This window comes from Brachyistius frenatus, unplaced genomic scaffold, assembly GCF_029030835.1.
Source record: "Brachyistius frenatus isolate BFR_SWC_R1_liver_20210118 unplaced genomic scaffold, ASM2903083v1 Contig_11, whole genome shotgun sequence".
In the NCBI taxonomy this organism is placed as follows: domain Eukaryota; kingdom Metazoa; phylum Chordata; class Actinopteri; family Embiotocidae; genus Brachyistius; species Brachyistius frenatus.
Window position 1 is genome coordinate 6,946,974 of NW_027210610.1, and position 21,771 is coordinate 6,968,744.

The following is a 21,771-nucleotide window of genomic DNA, read 5'->3' on the forward strand; positions in this document are numbered from 1 at the left end:
TCATGTTTCATTGTGTTTATTTCATGCACACTGCACTAGCTGTAACTGAAGCCGCTGAGAGGCGGTTAAATCGGAGTAGTTTCTACTGGGTGAAATGCTCTTTTTTATTTTTATTTTTATTGTTTTTTATTGTTTTGTGACCTCAGTGAAGATCAGGCAGCTAAACATTAGTTCTCTCGCATCCCTGAGGGAGTTATGGAAAGAGCCAACGCAGCATTTGTTTTAGCAGCACTTTCCTCGTCCTTGAACCTTTGAGCGTGAGACTGTGAAGTGGAGGGAGCTAATGACTGACGACTTACCGTTAGACATCCCATCAGGCTTTGCTCGAAGGGGCGCTGGAAGGCTCGGGGGTCGCCACACCAGTCCAGCAGCTCTGTCGCTGCTGTTTGGAAATTTGCTGGGTTTTGTAAGTGCTGGGGAGGGGGGAAGAGGGAAAGATCGGGAAAATGTTGAGTCCAGTGACACAGAAACGGTTCCAGGACACAGAGCAGAGATTAAATCTATATTTACTTACCCATTCATTCTTTTATTTGGAGATAATGGATCAATATTGTAAGACAAGCAAGAAAAAAAATTGTCATTACTTGTACAATGTGTTCATATATACACAATTTAAAAATAATTATTATTAAATCACAATTTAGATTAATAAACAAAACAATAACACAAAAAAATGACAGGATAAGATACATAACTTGTTTAGATTTAAATCCTGGTCAACAAATGAAAGTTATGACATGCTGATTTAGTCATTATTGGTAGGAAAAAAATAATTTTAATATAATCAATTTAATTAAATACTCATTTCTAATCTCTCTTTGCACCTCCTTTGAAAACCAGTTCTGACTTTCTAACTTGTAATTATATTCACTCAGAGTGGCTTCAAAGAAAACAGCATTTTTATGACCAAATTTCCTAAAAATGTTGTTTTTCACATATTGGTTTCATTATGATGTAGATTTTAAAGTATTAACACTCTGGCCTGCAGATGTTTGTCCCTGTTAGACTCTCCCCAGGTTTCTGTAGCACCTTCTTTCCACAGAGTGCAATAAATCTCCCTGGATGGTTGCATGAATAGATGAGGAAGCCCTTATTTCACCAGCCGGCCCTGGGCTGTGCTGTGACTTTATCTGACAACAGGCTCCTTGACCTACAGGCACCCCTTTATGGCATTCATTCCCCTACTGGAGCCTGCAGCCCACTCACTAACCCTGCTGTCTGTCTTACTGTATAGCAGCAAAGGGGAACTCAAAAATGGACTCTAGGTCTCCACATCAGACTCACTGCTGGTCATTTCTTCTTCTTCTAAAAAAAAAAAAAAAAGCTTGCAAACCTCAATACAAATCACTTTATACATAGAAGAGCAGACGCACCACCTCCACTCTGCAGTAATCTGTTGCCTTTGGAGAGATTATGCACACAAGCCTTTGTAGTGCACTTGTACAAAACAGGAACAAATGGACTCCCACTCCATGGCATCAAAGGTAAATAGAGTGGTTTGTCAGCTTAAAGTGAATGGCTGCCTTCTTAATACGTCTGTGTGCTTTGATTTCACTGTTGGAGAGAGAAGAAGAGGACGTGACAGCGGTACAGTCACTGCCTCGCCGTGCTTTTTTCTCGCTTGCTCTTTAGGGGGCAGCAGAGGTCAGGATTTGGTAAGGCTGCTTTCATATCAATTTACAAAGCTGGCGTTTGACAAGGGGTGGATGAAACCAGCCTTGTTTATTTTATACTCTGTCCGAGACTGTTCCCGACTCGTCCGATATGTCTTTGTTTGGGGAGACTACAGAAAGACGTGGCGGGGTTCTGGGCTATGTAAATTGCACTGGTGGATGAAGCCTCCTGGAGAGACACACATCCACAGATGCTAAATTTAGATGAGACTGGAAGCTAGACAACACACACAATCAGCGCACTAAGGATGGAAAGAGGGGGGAGGGAAAGGGGAGGGAGGTAGAATATGTAAGGGAGGGGGGAAAAAAACAAAAAAACGCAGCACCACCACTTGGGCTTGAAGTGATTACTGTTCTTTGCACTCAGAACAATTGGTCCCACCAGTGTGGCTGTCACACGGAGAGCTTGGCACTGCCATGCCACAGATGTTCCCCTTTCTCTGGCCAAAACCCACCAATCAAACCTAAACTAGTGGCCAAGAGACCCCTCACACTCCCTTGTCCTCGTCCCCCGGGTGAGAACGATCCTCCAACATTTACACTCCAGTTAAAGCCCGGCCCAGTTCAAGGGGAAACGAAGACGGACAGGACTTGCAGTGTCCTGAGAATACAGCTTTCCTCAGATACAATCATGCACTGTAGTCACGTCTGGAAACAACTTGATCTGCACATCTGCAGCCAAACTGAAAGTGACAGCGCACGCGATCAGGGAAAGACTCACTGTCTCCATTCAAAATCACAGCTTTTAGTTTGCTGCTGTTGTTGTTTTTCTACATTCGTTGACGCCCCGCAGCACCAAAAACATATTAATGGAGACAATTAACCCTGGAAAGAACACAGTGGCAGACAAAAACAGCTGCACCGTGTAGCAGCAGTGCAGAGGGGTTGTACTGCAGTTTGTCTTGAAATATTGACACTTAAAGAGTCTGAGGAAGTGCTCCTGCGGTGAGAGGACAGTTCATAGTTTCCGCCGAACCCCGGTATGTATCACTGAGAGGGGAGTCTGACAGCAAACTGGCTTCCCCACAGTGAGAGAAAAATACTGTCTCTGAAATAGATACCAGCAGTATCGGGCAACACATCTTCCCCAAAGTGTTCACCACGGTGCAATTCTGAGACGCGAAAGAAAAACAAACTGTCGCTGAGAAACTATGAGTCGGGGTGAAATCAGATAACTGTTTTTATATATCACTTTTTAAGCATCCTTGTCTCTTTGGAGGTTAAACAAGTGAACATATTTGTTTTGGTGTATCACTTTTTAAAATTTACAGATTATGTTCCCTTGAGCTATTTAGTACCACCTCCACACAGGATAAATGCCATCTCAAGTTCCCAGAGTCTAATGTATCATCTTCTGACTAATAATTAATTTTTTTTTTTTTTTTTAAATTTAAAAAAAAGAGAGAAAAGAAGCAAATTCTCACATATTCGAAGCTTTCTTGACATTTTCTGACATTTCTGCTGAATTTATGACTAAAACAATTATTCCGGTATCAAAGTTGTTGCTGAGTGGACTAATTAATTACTCCACTAATTGTTTCAGCATTTAATAGAATCATTTATTTTATAAGCTGACACCAAAATAAACATTAAATCATGTATGAATGACTTTTGTCAATGACCCCTATCTATTGACCCACTTTTTTAACACTAATGACCGAGTCACATTTTAAAAGTCAGATTTAGTGTGTTAAATAACCGTGTTCATCAGGTGTTTGGCCAGGTTATTATTTAAAAATCACACGATTGCAATTTTACAACAAGAGAGTCATTTAAATGAATTTAAAAATGTACCACAGTAATGATTTTCTGATTTAACTTTCAACCCGTGATTCAATCAGGTTGACAGATTCCAATTTCCGCCACTTTATCATCGCGCTCAGCAGTAATTTATCATTTGAGCAACAAAATCAATTTGTTCCCCTGTCCGCTGCACTGGCTGGGAGTATTCAGAGAGACATGTCACATCTCCCACAAAACAACAACACAATGGAGGAGGCTTCATTTATATTCCTGCTCCACGACCGCGCTGCCTCCAAATTTTACCATGTGCACACTTTCAATTAAAGCAAACAGCTGGATTGGTTTACAATATTTCCTTAATTATTTTAATAGCTTGGATATTGGACAATGGGGAGCAGGGGGAGAAGATAGTGAGTTAATTGTTCTGATCTCCCCTGATGATCATCTTTGTGTGCGGGGAGGAGAATAGACGGTCGGCTGAATGGGCTCACTGCTAGTCTAATTGGCAGGACATAAATGGTATTTATTATGCGGGCTTCCAAACCCTGATTGTCTGCGGCACAAAGCTGCCTCTATTAGTAGGGTGCTGGCTCTTACTGGTTGGTTTGAAATGACCCGGCGCTTAACCATTTATTAGATGGACTGGAGGCCTCCTTGTATGCCATGGATCTCTCTAATTGGCATGTTTACCCATGTCCTGCTTCCCCGGGCGCTAACATTGGGATGTATTTGTTTAAATTTTAGCCTCGCGGGGTTAATACATTTAACCCCGCAACATTTGAATTGTTTAAACTATTGTCAGACGGTTCTGTGAACTTCCTTTGCAGAGTAATCCGTCAGCTATTAGCAGTACGGTACATTAATGGAATGTATTTTCACCTCCCTCACAATTTAGGGAGTGGATATTGAATGATTTAATATCCTGCTGTGAAGAAGGTAACCAGACTGAAGACAGAGAGTGTTTACCTCTCTCGACCTTATTACTTAGGAACATCAAAGCCTGTCTCCACACATAGGGGCTTCCCTCTGTTTGCTCCCCAAACACTCACCCTGTCTCTCCGTCTGCCTCACCTTGTCTCTTTCTCACTTACTGATAGCCGAGAACTCCCTGCCAGGGCTAAAACAGTTTGCCACGTTCACATTTGTGTTGGAAGAACAAGCCCCCATGCATTGTCCCAGAGGCCTCCTGACGCACTTTTCAAGGTCGTGGACCTCAGCACAAAGCCCAGAAACAAAATGGGCCCGTCAGTTAAGAGAAGAGATCAAAGGGATAGCCCCGTAGCCCGGGGTTACGCAAGTATGTCTGTTTAATTTTCCTGGAGATTCGTCCCGCCGTAAACGGTGGGGAGAGGAGAACAAAAGCGCTCGCTGGGAGTCAGCGGTGGTGGAGGGGAGAAAGAAGGGTGATGACGGGGGAGGGAGGGGAGCCTCCGCTCTTTGACCCCAGTCAGTAACCTGAGTCACACCGCAGCCCTGATAATAGGGCTGAACAGATTAGTCAGTTTACTGTGGCCAAACAGGAAGAAGCATTCTGACCGTGATTGTGAATATGGACTTGTGTGTACAGGCACAGAGTTGGACAGAGGACCCGAGAGTGTTATTTCCCTACTTATACATGGATATATAAATATATCCAGAACTCTGACAAACTGACACATCCTGCCCAATATAAGGCGGCGTAACCCGCTCTGTCTCACCTGTTTGATACACAGCAGACGGTCATTGGTCTGCTGTATGTGTCTGTCCATCGACGGAATCGAGTTCATGTTGATTGTCCCTCTTTGGCCTCTACCTGCCAGCCATTAAACTGGAGAGCCCTGCAACAGAAACACAGACAAGTGTTAAGGCTCACCTCTTCAAAATGGAATCTGCCAATCCCATCACCACCGGGATATTGCTAGTATGTGTATATGTGTGTGTGTGTGTGTGTGTGTGTGTGTGTGTGTGTGTGTGTGTGTGTGTGTGCGCGCGCGCGTGCGCGTGCAGTGTGCTGCGAGCTGAGCAGGGAGATATTGATTTGGCAGGTGACAAGCACCTTAGAGAGCCCAAAGGATGACATCCCTCTCAGCTTCTGTGACACCCTTAACAAGCCCTGGCGGTTACCCTGAACACGAGCCATACACCTTTGTAAAGGACATGCTGGACTTTTCGACAGGATGTCTGACTGTGTTTAAAGCACCTTGCGGTGAAAATGAACAGAGGTGGAAGGGGCACATAAATAAATAAATAAACACACACACACACACACACACACACACACACACACACACACACACACACACACACACACACACACACACACACACACACACACACACACACACACACACACACACTGTGCAGAGCCTTTGCAGTCTGTCAGAATTGCCTCAGAAAACTGCATGAAAACTCCCATCCGAGCCTGTGAGAACATTAACTTGGCATGTGGTTCTCTGTTTACATTACTTAGCCATTATGTAATCTTTGGTTAACAATTATCTGTACCCTCGGCCCAGACATGCTCTACATTTCATTCCCCCTCCTCCTCCACCCTCTGCTCTCCAGCTACAGAAGAGTTCCTCTAACAAAACCCCTTACAGCGCACTATTGATTTTGGAGTAGCAGCTTATGGAAAACCTTTTTCTTTTTCTTTTTCTTTCTCTCTCTCTCTCTTTTTTTTTTTTTTTTAAATCCGAGTGAATAATTTTTCAAGGAAAGCAAACAATGGGTCTGTGATCTGACACACTACATAACATTATCACGAGTGAAAAAGTATTACAAGCTACATTAAAGGTTATCAATTTTGCCTCAGGGGTTCTGATTTAATGTTGCATTCAGTGTCAAATAAATATTACACGCGGTTGTCGGCTATAACTCATAGTGACCTGCAGTGTTAGTGAATTAATAGCCACATATATGGGTGGTGAAAAGTGTAACCCCCTCCGTCTCCTGCCCGCCTTACTCCCTCTTTTATCTCATCCTGTCCCAATCTGTCCTCCTTGCTACTGCAGGGGCATCTCATCCTGTCATCTGTCACTCAAACAACCGTCCCCCCCCCCCACCCCCCCACCTCACTCAGACCCCTCCCTCCATACACCATTTCTCTCCATTACCATCACAAAGTGAGAAATTTCACCGCACAAAGTACCTGCGAGATGAGGGAGAGAGAGAGGAAAAAAAAAAAAAAAAAAAAGAGAGTGCGAGGGAGAGGCGGCCGCATGCTGCACCATACTGATAATGCTCACTTAGGGGTCTCTAGCTGGATTTAATGGCAGGGCCAGTAATCTACTCCACTAGACAGCTAAAGAGCTTTTATGCTACCTATTGGAGCTGCTCATGCCTGTACTTGAGAGGAGAGAAGGGCACACTAGTGCATTCCTCTCCATAAATTAGAAAGCTCATAAAGAGATGTCAGAGGTTGTTTTCTTTTCTTTCTTTTTTTTTTTTTTTTCCTCCTCTTTTTCTTTGAAGATGCTGGAAAGTATTTGTTTGGTGGCATTTGTGATGTCTCACTTTGACTTTCTGAGACGTGAGGGAGGTCCGAGCTCGTGAGTTGTGAGGGGCTTGGCTGTGGGGTTGTTATCAGAAAGAAATGTGGTCATTTGAAAGAAATATTTGACTGACAATAAGAAAGAGAAATACCCTGATTATAAGAGACTTTAAAAACACCAAAAGGTTAATTAAATAAATAAATACATCTTTTTTTTTTATAATTTGAACCTGTATAATTAGCTCCTGCATGTCACACAGGAGAAAAGTCCTATTTAGGGATGAAATATGTTCATGCATTAACTTTCTATCCACCGCTCAGGCGTGTGCTGCTGCAACGCTCCCCTCAATCCTTTCTCTGTGCCAGCTGACAGCGAGCTGATCCTTGGCGAGGGCGGCCCCCGGACCTCCGTGCCCCTCAGCCGCCAGCAGGTGTCTCCCTGGCCCTTCAAAGGCCTGGCTAGTGGCACAAAGAAGGCGGAGCGGTGTTGCTTTAAGCCTTTACAAGCTCTACAAATCCTCAGCTGCTGCTTCCTAACAGGGCCCACTCAGCCCGGCACTGCCTGTCTGACCTTGTGGTTATTGATGAGCAAGTCGACCTGCTCTCTCCCGTCTCTCGCTCTTCCCTCCTGCCCTCCCTTCGCTTTCTCCCCAGTAGTCTCTCTCTCTCTCTCTCTCTATGTCATCCCTCTTACCTCCAACAGTGAGTTAAAATGAGGGGAAAGAAAGGTTGGGCTGCCATTCACCTCCTCTGCTTTTCTGCCGTTAAAACATATATCATAACACGGTTTGTGTCGACATATTTACATTTATTTTCTTCCTGAGATAAGTATACAAATATGGCATGACAATGTTGGGGAGTAATTTAATTTAGAAAAATAAAAAAATCACTTCTTCTAATTAAACATTAGTCCTTTGTTATATCTTTGATAACTAACAAGAGCCAATTTAAAGATTAAAACCCAAGATGCTGTGGAGATATGACAACAGATGCAATTATGAGCCTTCCCCTATTTACATGCTCTTTCCCGTCTTACAGATGTTATCATTTATTATTTCCTCTGTGCCGCTACCTTATGTGATCTTTCTTTCTTTTTGCCTCGATTCAGACAGTTACTCCAGAAATCCTGCCTGAGAGCTTTTAGAGCGTGCGAGGGGGGTGAGGGGGATCGGTGCAGATACGCGCCTTACTTGAGCTTAATTTACTGCAAATTGCACGGCAGGCGTTACACAACAAGTTGAGAGCTGTGGATTCCTGCACGACAAAAGACACACGGGGGGTGGAGGGGGAGGGGGAGTGTGGGAGGGGAGGAGGGAGACCCGCTTTCCTTCCCTATTCAAGGGGGAGCTAAAATATATGTATTGAGTGGGAGCTGTAATAAAACGAAACGGGTGAGGAGATGCAGGCTGGGAACAAATATGAAAGGCAGTGGAGTATGGCGGCGAGGCGATGGAGCACCACCGGAGGATTGGATGAAATTATCTCTTTATAATCAGGGGGCTTCTGCATGGCTGCCTCCTCCATTGCCCAGTGACAGATGAGGCCTACCTCTTCAAATGGGCTTTTCACAGTGCTATCAGCCCACCTCTAGGGTAAAACAATGTTTTTCTTCCCCCCCTGTACAACTACTTTAAAGCTTTGTTTCCACGTGGCACCCCGCAGAGAGCCGGATTGTCTCCCGTCAGGCAGGGTCCGTGTTTGTCTCATTACGTGATCATGTTACATAAGTGTACCTTGAAAAGGGCTGCGGATTTAATTTGATGACAAAATTGTGCCACGGCAGAAAGTGGAAGATGGTGACACTAAACAATGTTGAGTGAAGACACTAAAAGCAAAACATTATCTCCAGTAAGTAAGGAGGAGGTTTGCTTTTATGAACTGTCACAATCACACAGTTTGGAATCGAAACATTATTTCAGACACCCCCCCCCCCCCACCAAAAAAAAAAACAAAAAAAAAACACAACCCTGCATCTTCAACGAGAGTTTCCAGCCTGTTAATGTAACGTAGACGAGTTGTGCGCCTCTGCTCTGCAGGATAAAAAAAATAAATAAAACAGTCTGAGGGGGAGAAGAGTAGACAATGATTAGCTTTATCCCACCATCACAGCAGAACAAATGGATCACGAACCCGCTCCGCTTTACACAGTCTCTCAACTGAGCTGTCGAGGCGCGGGGAAGTAGTAAACAGATTTAATTTATTCATATAAATGGCTCGTGAACCAAAACAGTCGGGCTACTCCGAGGGCCGGGACACAGTGTTGGTAAAGGATATTTCCAGTTTATTACATTTCTTATTTCCGTAGTTTTGGCCGTTGGTCGCGATAACATTGTGCTCGCCAAAGTCATTGTCGAGATCTGGAAACATGGTGCAACAGGGCAAGAAATGAGACGTCAGAGGAGCAGACAAGCCGGCACTTTGTAACAAGATTATTTCAAATACTTCATTTGAGGGTACCAGAAGTGTTAACGCCCAGAATGTGGACAATAACTCACACTTAAAACAACTGTGGGAAGAAGAGACGCCCCCGGTTGAACTGTGATGGATGTTGACAACAGACAGGTAGGAAATAGTTTTACGTTTTTCCTTTTCCTTTACTGCTTTCTCGTCCATGTAAGTTACGCTAACCTGGTAATTAGGTTCGGCTCCGTTGCCCTCTTCTTGCCCTCCTGACACATAAACCGCATTTGAATCTGGCACTTGAAAAGAAACACATTTCCTGCTTCCGTCGGTCGAAGTATCAATAGACAGAAAGGTGGAGTGGGCTACGGGAGTAGAATGACCACATGCTCCTACCACACGCGCGCACACACACACACACACACACACACACACACACACACACACACACACACACACACACACACACACACACACACACACACACACACACACACACACACACACACACACACACACACACGAACAGATCTTCTCACCTTCCCTTGAGTGCTGGACTGGCATCATGATAGCATAACAACACCCTCAGTCACTCCTAATGTGCTTTACAACAACACTACAGGCAGGGTGTTACACCTCCGCAGAGCAGTGTGAAACACCCCCCTCAACCAACATACGCGCGCGCGCACACACACACACACACACACGCACACGCACGCACACACACACACACACAGCGACACACACACACCTCGCTAATCGAAAGCTACTAAGCTAAGCACTGCTGACACTATTAAAACAGGACAAGCTGGCCTAAGCGAGGAAATCAGCATCACTCTCGCACCTTATGAGGACATGTCAAGACGAGCTGCTCAAGGTGATCGCGTCCCTGTGAGTCATCTATTGTAGGTGAATTAGGCAATAAAGGACTAATCTGCGCCATCATTGACTAGGGCTCTGCTGTTTGCAGCACTTGCTTAAGGGTGATAAAGATGAGGGAGGAGGAGGAGGAGGAGGAGGGGGAGGAAGCATCTCTTCACCCTCATGATTTTAATGAGCTTTGATTCCGAGATACGTGTTGTTGTCTTCCGACTGTCGGCCGAGGCCGGCGTGAAAGCTCCCCTTTAATTATCTCAGCATTGTGGAGAGGCCGTTTTCTTGCGCTCGAGGGAGGGGTGTTTAGTTTGGAGAGGGCACCTCCAGGACTCCAGGTGTCCGCCTGGTTCTCCGCCTGGTAAGTGGCCAGGCAGGCAGCGAGGACAAAGCTGTGTTTGTTCGACGGAGGAAAAAGCAGAGAGGATGGAAAATGTGTACGAAACTGTGCCGCTTCCATTGTTGCTTTACAGAATGTGCCATAATCCCCGGCAGGCTCCATCCAGAGCTGGCACAGAGGATAATATGAGCTGCCTCCTGCCTGTCCCACCTCCCTGCTCTACCTCCCCTCCCCTCAGCCCCTTCTCCAGCGCCTCCCCCTTCACTTCCCCCCCCCCCCCCATTTCTCTCTGCTGCACACACATATGGACACACAGCCACTCAAGTGCGCGCACGCGCACACACACACACACACACACACACACACACACACACACACACACACACACACACACACACACACACACACACACACACACACACACACACACACACTCTCTCACACCTCCCCACATGGCTCCTTAACAGGCTTGGGAATGGATTTCTTTTATTTAATGTGGTTTGGTCTGCAGCTCCAGAGGCGACCGTGAGCGAGGGCGGGCTAAGCAGTTGTGCCACTCACACACACACGCGCACACACACACACACACACACACACACACACACACACACACACACACACACACACACACACACACACACACACACACACACACACACACGATCCAAAGGAGTCCTGCTGCGTTGGTCGCTGTTCACTGATCTCTCCCTCTTTCCCTCTGTCTTTCTCCATCTCCCATTCTCCCTCCAACTCACTCCACTCCCCCCCCTCTCCCTCCCTCCCTCCCTCTCTCTCTCTCTCACTCAGACCCACATTCACTCTCTCCCTCATTCTTTGCCCTCTCACTTTTTTTTTTTTTTTCCTTTCATGACAGCTCACATAAGCAAGCCTCCTGGATTCCTGCGGGAGCCCCAAGTTCAGTACACAGAGATTGTTCAGCCATCAGGCACATCTGCAGCATGATTAGAAAAGCAAAGGGAGCCTGCTGGTGGAGAGGCAGGAGGAATGGGTAGAAAAAGCCAGCTCCCCCCCCCCCCCCACACACACACACACACCAACCCCCCCAGCAGAAACAGAAGAAGAAAAAACAGAAAGTCGGGATCATAGAGGGGCCTAAGCAATATCTCCTCTCTAACCAAGTGTAACGTTTCACCAAATCTTAGGGGCCGATGAAGAAAAAAAAAAAAAAAAAAAAAAAAAAGAAACGGGACAAAGGCGTATGGGGGCCGGTCTCTCATCATAACCAAGCCCCCACCCCACCCACCCACCCACCCACCCTCCGGCTCACCTGGCTCTTGGAGCCGCCGCCGCCGGGCAAAGAGAGAAGAGATCATCCTCGCCACATAACATGAGGAGCATCATTTTTTTTTTTTTTTTTTTTTTCCCCTTCTCTTGTTTGCCCTCTGCTGTCTCCACCAAACAGCTACTCTTTTAATTTCCTTCCACTCTTGCTCTAATAGCAAGAGGAGGAGGGGCAAGAGGGAGGAAGGGGAGGAAAGGGGTAGGGGGGTGGGGTGGGGGGGAGGGCGGGTCAACTCCCCCGGGGCGCTGGAGGCAGCACAGATGAGCCACATGACTGTGCGAGAGCCCCACCAAAATGCAGAGCGGCGTGAAGCTAACAGCTAGCCAGCTAGCCTTCCCGCTCTCCGTGTCCGTGGTGCTTCATCAGCCTCGCTGCCAACGCTCCCCCGCATGATGATGATGATGATGATGATGATGATGATGATGAAACCGGTGAGCCAGAGTGTAAACCTGCAGCTATTGTTGCGATATGAGGTGAAATCATACTCAGCATCTCACAAAGAAAGCCATCACTGCTACCCTCTGCACTCCGAAACACTCTGTCTTAAAAAAAAAAAAAAAATTGCCTTTGATTGTGAGCGCAGAGGAAAAAGTCACAGAGGCATTTTATTTCCATTTCGGTGAGTGATATTGTTGCCGCGTAGGTGCCGACACTGCTTCAGACAAGTTGTGAGTGTTTTTCTCCCCCCCCCTCCCCCTTCCACGCCTCCCCTTTCCTCTCTGTTTTTTTTTTTTTTTCCCCTGCCAGTCTCCCGGTTTATTATGCATTCAGCTCATGTGTCCCTCCTGTGAGTGGCTGTTCATTTTCCACATACCATGCTTAATCCAGCCAGCTAAAACTTTGAAATAGCGGGGAGCCAGCAGACGCAGCCGCTACCCAAGAGGAGCCATTATGAGGTCTGGGGGAGAGAGAGAGAGACTGATAGCGCTGGAGGGGAGGGGGGGGGGTGACAGGCGAGCTGCAAGATACATGGGAAGGAATTCAAAGAAGGCTGCGAGCCGAACACGAGGGTGTGCGTGTTTGTGTGTTCACCGCTTTCCAAAGCGTGGTGAGGTTGTGATAAGTTAGGGGCCGCCGTTGTTGCGCGTGTTTGATGGGTTTGGCGCGCAGGGGGATGGAAGACCTCCTTGTCTCCATTGTGCCGGCCGACCTCTTGGCCTTTCGTGACTTTGAGTGAATGGGAGGAGGGAAGCGGAGAGAGTGCGAGATTTTAAATAGTGCATGAGCTCAACCTGCCCCGACACTGATGGACAGCAGCAACACGAGCTTTCTCTGTTTCACCGAAGAAGCCCGAGAAGACACACCATCAAACTGCCAGACCTCATAATGACCTCAGTGACATCTCCATTTGAAAACTTCACCATCACAAGTTCTGCTTGTTTTAAGGACACAAGTGAAGATAATCTTCTAATCTATCAATCGGATTATTTATCTAGTCTGTAAAATGTCAACAACATTATAAAAAAAAGCACATTACAAGTACCCAGAACCAAAGATGTCTTTAAATTGCTTATTTTGTCTCACCAGCAGTCCAAAACTTGATGATATAACATTTTGTAATCGTATTACTTGAGAAAAGCAGCAAAACGCCACACATTTCATACATTGGACCCAGCTGTTTTTGATATTTGTGAGGCACTTACCTGGTTACAGGGTCCGTACGCTCTCTTAACAATCAAATTCAGACACTTTTAAAACACAATCAAAGTACTTTAACCAAAAATGTCTTAACTCTTTATCACCACTTCTAAATTATTACGATAATTTATCGGAAGATTTAACTGAATGTCGAGTAAACATAAGACACGACCTTCATCTTCCAAATGAAAACTATTTCATTGTAAAAAAAAAACCAAAATCTGAATTTTAAACTTTGTTTCCCCTCTACATATTTTAAAAACAGCAGAAATATAATCCAACATCGTCAGGGACAAATTCAAAATTTCTACCCTTTCTCATGTTTTTGTGTCAAACCCTCGGAAGACCTGCATCCTCTTAAAATGATCTCCACTCCACCAATCTGCGTTTGGATCTTTTAACCAACAATAAAAATACATATTTTTCATATCCGCAGATTGCGTGATAACCTTGCTGAGCAGACTGATCCCGTGGTAACAGCTTGCTAATATCTACAGCCATCCGTCCCTCCAGGGAGAAGCCTCTCATTCCACAAATGTGCTCAATTAAAAAGAGCACAGTGCTTAGAGAGGGCCAGCGAGAGGCCATTCCCTGCTCCTGTTTGATCTGGATTTCCTAATTGGTCAATGACAACACATTACCAGACAGGCGGACGCTTGATCCGCGGAGAGGAGGCTTTTGACTGCGGCGGTTCGACCCCCTCGTCCCTCCCCCTTCGCACCCCCGCCCCATCGCCATCCCGCATGCCCCCTCCGTGACCAGGCAGAGTGTTGTCTGTGTCCGAGTCTACATGGTAAAGGGGAGTAGGGGGGGGTTCTCCTGCGTGGGAGGGGATGGAGGGTGTGTGTGTGTGTGTGTGTGTGTGTGTGGTGGGTGGTGGGTGGGGTTAGGGTTTAGAGGTTAGGCAGCACAGGCGGCAGTAAATCTGTGTCACAAATCTTCCTTATGGAGTCGTGGGACACAGACACACACACACACACACACACACACACACACACACAAGCATGTGATGAATCCCATGCAACATGCAAACTCCCCCCCACCCACACCTCCAACCTCTCCCCCGCCCCCAGCGTCTTTTTGGAGTCCACCACACCTTGCCTCTTGCCCTGCTCTAATTTGCCAGAGATTGCAGGCTGCCATGTTTTGATTGCCTTTGTGTAAATGATTCGGGAAGCCCCTCATCTCACGCGCAGCTGTAAAGGATGACGATGCGTCAGGGGAGGGAAAAGGAGATTCTCCTCACCCTGAATTATTTCACCCAGTGCGTATTATTTCACGCGCCCGAGCGTGAGGCCCTCTTTATGAAGTCGCAACAGTATAAAAAAAAAAAAAAACCCAACAACATAAAACCAAACTAGCAGCAAGCCTCGGAGCACGCAAGTAGTCTCGGCGATGCGGATCACATGTTTGTAGAACAGTATGTCTCATTTTATATAATCTTACAGCAAGCTAAAAATAGCATCAAATGAATATTGAATGTGAGGACAGGGGTGGCAGTTTGCAGCTGTTATGCAATTCAGGACTTACGCTGTCATATGAAGCGATAATAGCCCGTCCTTTCACACATAGACACACACACACACACACACACATACAATACACACATAATCTCTTTCATACATGCAAATGAAAGAAAAACTGCTCCAATAAGAGACTTTATATTGTGAGGAATTATACTGATAGTATTGTTTGTTGTCAAAGAGTGCCGCAAGCTTTTTCCTGCATCCAAACTCTCCAGCTGAAGAGGTGGTTTTTTTTTTTTGCCGTGTCATTATATCAAATAATTAGTTGCAACTAATGAGTGTTATTTTAATTAACCGTCAGCAAATCCTCACATTCGGGAAGCAGAAACCATCAACCGTTTAGCATTTTCGCAAAGATCAATACATATTTTGGTTGACTGACTAATCAATTAATCAACGTTCCAGCACCAGTTTGCTTTACTGCTGAAGACAGGCATGTTGTTCATGGGTGCAATTTAGCAACAACCCGTCTCTAGCTGGTGGCAAACAATGGAGCTCCACATCATCCATCAGAGAAGTTGAAGTAGCTTGACAGGTGAACATAAACAAAGCTGCCTGCAGTAGCATTTCTAGAAGTGTATGGGACACACACACACACACACACACACACACACACACACACACACAGGCAGAGAGAGAAGGCGTGAGAGGCAGAAACAACACACCGAGGGAGAGAAAGAGCGACGCACTGGATGAGAAAGGTGGAGGAAATGAATGCTGCAAGAAGTGGAAAAAGCTGAGGGATTCTGTATCCTCCTGTTTCAGCCCCTGGAAACTGCTGAAGCATCAGCAATTACAGGCGGGCTGCGTCATGAATCTCTCTCTGCAGTGGTCTGCTCTCTCTCTCTCTCTCTCTCTCTCTCTCTCTCTCTCTGTGTGTGTGTGTGTGTGTGTGTGTGTGCCGGGTGATAACAGCAGAGAGAGAGATGTGTGGCCCCCGGTCACCTGACCCGCCAACTATCACACACAGACAAAACATTACAGCCGGGGCTGCGTGATCACCGACTATTATCAAGACTCCGTGCAAATCACAATGACACTTTGCATCTCCTTTTTCCATGACTGCAAAGTTTACGCTGTCGGCAGCGAGCTGATATGTAAAGCAGGTGTTTTTCACAGACGCGCAGGTGAGCGTGATACGTGAGCGGCAGACCAAACAGGCTGTCACGGTGACACGGCGAGGGGGGGGGGGGGGGTCACACGCACGTACGTCAGGACACAAGTAAAAAAGAAAAAGAAAATAAGTTGCTGAACATATAATTAGCTAATCCAGTCGAAAGCACACATAGGCAGTCACTTAATTAAAGTGATTAATTAAGGGCAATAAAAAAAAAAATTAAAAAAAAACTTCTATCCAAACTGCTGTCTGTAATTACAAGCGACTCCTCTTCTCTGTGGCGGCGGGCTTCAATGTATGCGCGCGTAAGTGCGTTTGCATGTGAATGCGTTTGTGCGTGCGCACGTGACCGGTGTATTCTCAACGAGAGGGAGGGAAGAGGAGTCAGTTTCTGCGGCTAATTCAGCGTTAGGATCCTCGACTAATGAGATTAGTCAATATTGGATTGAAAGCAAGCAGCCTCCCCTCCCTGACACAATGGCCAGAGCGGCTGTCCTGTCAGCGACACATCCTCCGCTGGTCGATATGCACATACACACACACACACACACACACACACACACACACACACACACACACACACACACGCGCGCGCACTTAGAAACATATTCAAACAACAGGACTTTTTAACATACAAATTGTGTTATAATATTGAGCGGCGCCTTTTTGAGACAGTGCTGCGTGCCTTGCAGGCCACAGACAATTCCTCTCAGATTTGAATTCAAATTGGGAGTATATCTCGTCTTTATCTACACAAAAATGGATATTGTGGACGTCATGCCGGGCCCTCGAAAGCCTTAGATCTCTTTCATCACATGAATGAATGCTTCGTAGAGAAAAGAGCCCTGCTAGATGTGCGACTGCAGTGTGTCTGAGCCCAGAGAGGACAAACAAGTCTTGAGAGTTGAGAACTCTTCTCTTCTCAGATAAACAAAGACATGAAACGGGCTTTAAGGCCGGCTACAGCACGAACAGAGCTCCTTTCAAAAGTGCGAACAACCTGTTCGCAAGGGTAAAATAAACCTTACACAAACAAGACACAGCAACCTGCCGCCACCGTGCAGAACCTTGATGCATTTACAATAGTGAGCCTCACAGAAAAAAGGAGCTTGAAAAGTACCACTCAATTGCTTGCTTGTATTTGCTGCTGACTATCAGGAATCTGCTGTTGCATCTATTCAAAGGTGCTCTGAATGACATGAACAAAGGTGTAATTAGGGACGCAGATTCTATTTTTGCACTTTGACTCTTCCAGTGTAATTTACTCCGAAAAAAAACTGTCCTGCTCTGATGCAGATGACGAGTGTCAAGTATGTTGACCAAAAAAATGCTAATTAACTCCCAGTTGTTTTTTTTTCATTCACTCACACCATAAGCTGTACAAGCAGCAGAAAGGGCTCTTTTTGTGATATTTTTTTTTTTTTGCCCTTGATTTTGTCTGTCAGGTTACATGCAGCCTCGCCTCTGATTGGTGGCGATTGTTGGAAGACCTGTAGAATGTGCTCACGGCAGCAAACAAAAAAACCTGAATTGCTCTTTGCAAGCTTTTAAAGAAAAGGTGATGTAAAGAACGTGTGTTTATAATTTTCTCCCAAAAATGCAGCAGACCAGAAAAGTATTGCAGTAAGGGACAGCATTAAGTCAATATTATCTTTCACCAAGTGGCAGGTTTCTACGAGACCAAATGCAGTGACTAATAACACTAAGTAATGCATTAAAGCAATTTGCACATCTTATAACCAATTTGTGCAATGTGTCATTTGCACGGTTGCTACAAATGCACGTAAATAAAGGAAATGCTATCATTAATCAAACCTACACCCACAAGTGTCCACATCAGACCCTTGTGTACCCACTAGCATCCAGACTGTGTGGCATCGACGTGTGTTGGTGTTCCCGTCAGGCAGCCTCCATTGGCTGGGGTCAGCTCAGCGCTGCCAAAGGTCAACCCGCTGGTAATTTGTTTTACCGCTGCCCCATCACCGACCAAACACAGGGCGTCGTATCAGGTAAACCAATTATTATCCGACATGAATCGGAGAGCAGAGAGGTCCCACACGACCACTTCCTCTATTATTAGCGAAACGTCTCTTTCTCTCAGCAAAAAAAAAAAAAAAAGGCACCTTGTCTCTGATTCCCAGCCTGTCTTTGCTGCTACTTATCAGCTGCCAAGTGACTCATTTACCTGCAATGTGCAATTCTGTGTGGGATTTAAAGGTAATTTAACCTACATTCAAATGAGAAAATGAATTAAGCGCTGGCGTTTCTCTACCCTCTCCCTCTCGTTTTACCTCGCTCGTTCCGTCTCAAAAGCATAAACAGCAGTCAAAACTGAGAGCTATCTCCTGCTTAGTATTCAGCTGTAAATCTCCTGGGTGGACACCACGCTGTGTAGACAATCTGCATTTTGATTGGTGTACACTGGAAGTTTCCACACGGCTCTTTAAAAGCCGATATGTTGGAAAAACAACACGGGACAGCCACTTAGAAATGTATTTCTAAGAATATTTAGTCGACTGTTCTGTGGAATAGCAAACAACTTGGGGAGATTTATCTCGTTTCATTAACCAGAAGCAGCGCTGACACAAGGATATGATGTGAAACTGATCATTTGTTGCGCTATGACTGTGCTGGCCAACATGGAAATGGCAGCGATATATAACACTCTCAGAGAGCCATTTGTACAATCTCTCCATTAGGAGCCACTTTGTTCCTGTAGCCCCCTCTGGCCTCAAACCAGGCTTCAGCCTCCGATGGCTGTAGCCATGGCAACTGCCTTCATTGTACACTTGCAAATAATGAAGACAATGTGTTTTCCATTTAGATGAGCTTTTTTTAGTGCGCGAAGATATCGAGAGTCCATCCTGACTGTTTCATTAAGGGGGCTTAATAACATGATTCCTTCTGGTTGATGCACTGTATGAGCTGAATGGCAGATTAAATTGGACTGGTGGGACACGAGTCAATACCGATGTTTGCAATTATGTTCAACAACTAAACTTGGAAAAGTTGTTTTTTCTTCCTGGCCTCGGTGGACTTGAGTGTTGCAGGGAGAAACATCAAAAAAATGGAGATGTGCCTCAGGCAAAGAATTTAGTATCTTGATCACACCATGCAAAACAAAAAGTACAAGAAAAACAGGCAAATGAAAAGTAGGAGAGTTGGCTGTTGCAGGCATTGACACCCCGTTGATTACACTTGACTGAGAGCAGTTTTACCTTGTCTAAACCTTTTTTATGGTTTCACTCAACCTGGGACTTCTTTGGACAGTTTTCAGCTGCATCTATAATTAAAACATTGGGCTCACAAACTAAACTGCTGATATCTACAGTCACTAAACTACATGATATATGGGTAGACACATTTTTCTTCGATAGAGAAGTATTACTGACATTTAATTTCTTGTCTGTCATGTTTGCAGCCCGTTTCGTCACGCGACAACAGCTTGTTTTTGTCCTGCCAGACCTTATCACAGCAATGTTTCCTGCTGTTTCTGCAGATCTCACACAATGTTACCAGAGCCATCATAACAAAAACAATGGCCAAAACTGTGAAACATCCCACAAGTTGTAGAGAACAGGAATCATTCTTTAAACTGCCACTCGGTTCATAAATATCTTTGCTGAAAATAGCAACAACAAAAAAAGAAGCTCAACAAGTAGATTTCATGTTTAGATAAATCCAATCAGGGAACAAAGAGAGTGTGATTCAGTGCAAACAAATGCACAAAGACACAGTGGAAAGAATGGAAAGAACTCCAGGGGCAGGAGTCTCCTCTCCACTGTTTATCAGGAGAACTCCATGTAAGCAGAGGCAGCTTTCCAGGGGAAAATTAATTCAAGAGTTTTACAAATCACTAGACAGGAAACATGGTGTTGTTCTCCACTTCTTCTCTTTTGCAGCCCAGTAAACATTCTTTTGATTTGCTGTGTTGTTTGCTCACAAGGAAAACACACAGAGCAGATAGTTACTCTAATTCCTTGATGACAAGAGTTTATCTTGCAGAGTGGAGAGCATTTCACAGAGTGCAGTGTGGTGCCTCGTGTGGTGTTTGTGTTAATACAAAACCCTGTAAAGACTATTGACTGGAGGAGCTGGTGTCAATAGCAATCCTATGATTTCTATTCTTGCTGTTGCTGAGCTTTGTGAACCTTCAGTCTGGAGACTATGTACGCTACAGTAACCTTTATAAAAAAATATATCTAGTAAAAAAACAAACAAGGGCACCACAATACCACTTCAGAGTAGGTTTGTTGCTACAACAAACAGCGCAGTGTGCTCTGGTACTCGTGTGCACGGGGGCCACAGTGCACCGTGATTGATATACAAGAGATAAAACACTGTTTGACTCCTGAATCCACTTCCAATCACACGCTCTCTGTGACGCACTCGCCACACGCTATCTCTGCCACACAAGGCCCGTGCTGCTGATAAGCAGGGGCTGAGCCAGTCATATCTAGCACTTCTGGAAGAGTTTCTTCTTGAATAAATGAACGACTTGTACAAAATCTATGTTTATAGTAATGGAACGCTTTGTGGGGCGTCCGTGGGACAAGACAGAGCATGGAGATGGACAGCAATACTGATTTAGCGCTGCTCATTATAGTCTTGAAATGATTCGTTATTTAACTGATTAGATTGGATATAAAAAAATGAATGTCTTTTTCTGCATTGTTTATGTTACTATAAAATGAAAATCTTTGTGTTATGGATTGTTTTTCAAACCAGTGATTGTGTATAAAAAGTGACGTAGCTTCCAGGTCTTAAACTGATTAACACCACAGAGGGCCACTAGGGTTTGGCTACAAAAAGGCTTCGGCTCCACTGAGTCCCATTTAACTTTATTCATGAAATACAATGTCAAAGAAATTTACAACCGGTCACCCCTTCTTTTCCGGCATTCCATCTAAACATAATCTCATCATTAATTAGATTTTAGGCCTCAAAAAGCCGTGTTTTTGGAAAGTGTGGAGCAGTCAGGTTTCTGTTATCGGTGGGGTAGGCAGTATCCTCAGGTTCCCAATCAGCTCGTCCCAACTTGTCCAAATATGATTACTTCTGGCTCCAAACCACTCTGAACTAGCATCCTAAGCCAAAATCCTAACTTGAGGCTTCATGATGGCAGTTCACAAACTAATGGGTGACGTCACTGTTGGTGGCAGCTTGGTTCAAACAAAACAAGATATTTCTTTGGGATCATGAGACTTGTGTTTTTTTCTTTTCTTTTTTTTTCTTACAATTCATCGACTCAGTATTAATCAACTGATCCACAAAAAAAAAAAAAAATCAATAATGATTATAATCCCAAGTTGTAGCCCAAGTCTTGTGTCAAATGCTACAAAATGTAGAACTCCACTTGAGCCCGTAGCTGGTCATTACCTGCTGATTGCAAAGCAGCACAAGGAGTTTTTACTAGAAAGCTTGTATGATTGGTGCACTTCATCTCAATACCCCACATGTATTTTTAATGAGAAAAGCCTTCTTGATCGAGGGAGATTGCTGGCATGACTGATGATGCATTACATCTCAACTGGGTATTTGAGAAGTCATTTTATGCGGGTCCTTTTACGTTATGAAGTGATCACAAATAATGAATTAGCTTTTAGCCATTTGCGGCCCCGAGGCAATTAAGAATTCTCTTCAGAAATCATGTGTCCTCATGATGGACACTTGATTGTTGGACACTTTT

At 45.0% G+C, this 21,771-nt stretch overlaps 1 protein-coding gene across 2 annotated transcripts in view; it reads right to left on the reverse strand.

The window, feature by feature from the left end:
• The window catches only part of LOC138617125 (zinc finger MIZ domain-containing protein 1-like), a 110,141-nt gene that overhangs the window by 34,511 nt on the left and 53,859 nt on the right, over window positions 1–21,771 (reverse strand). For both annotated transcript variants that reach the window (XM_069691867.1, XM_069691866.1), the window contains exons 3-4: window positions 5,114–5,233; window positions 300–413 (exon numbers count right to left, since the gene is read on the reverse strand). In XM_069691867.1, the coding sequence (XP_069547968.1) occupies window positions 300–413; window positions 5,114–5,182 (183 nt within the window). In that variant the 5' untranslated portion in view covers window positions 5,183–5,233. The remainder of the gene's footprint in view (window positions 1–299; window positions 414–5,113; window positions 5,234–21,771) is intronic.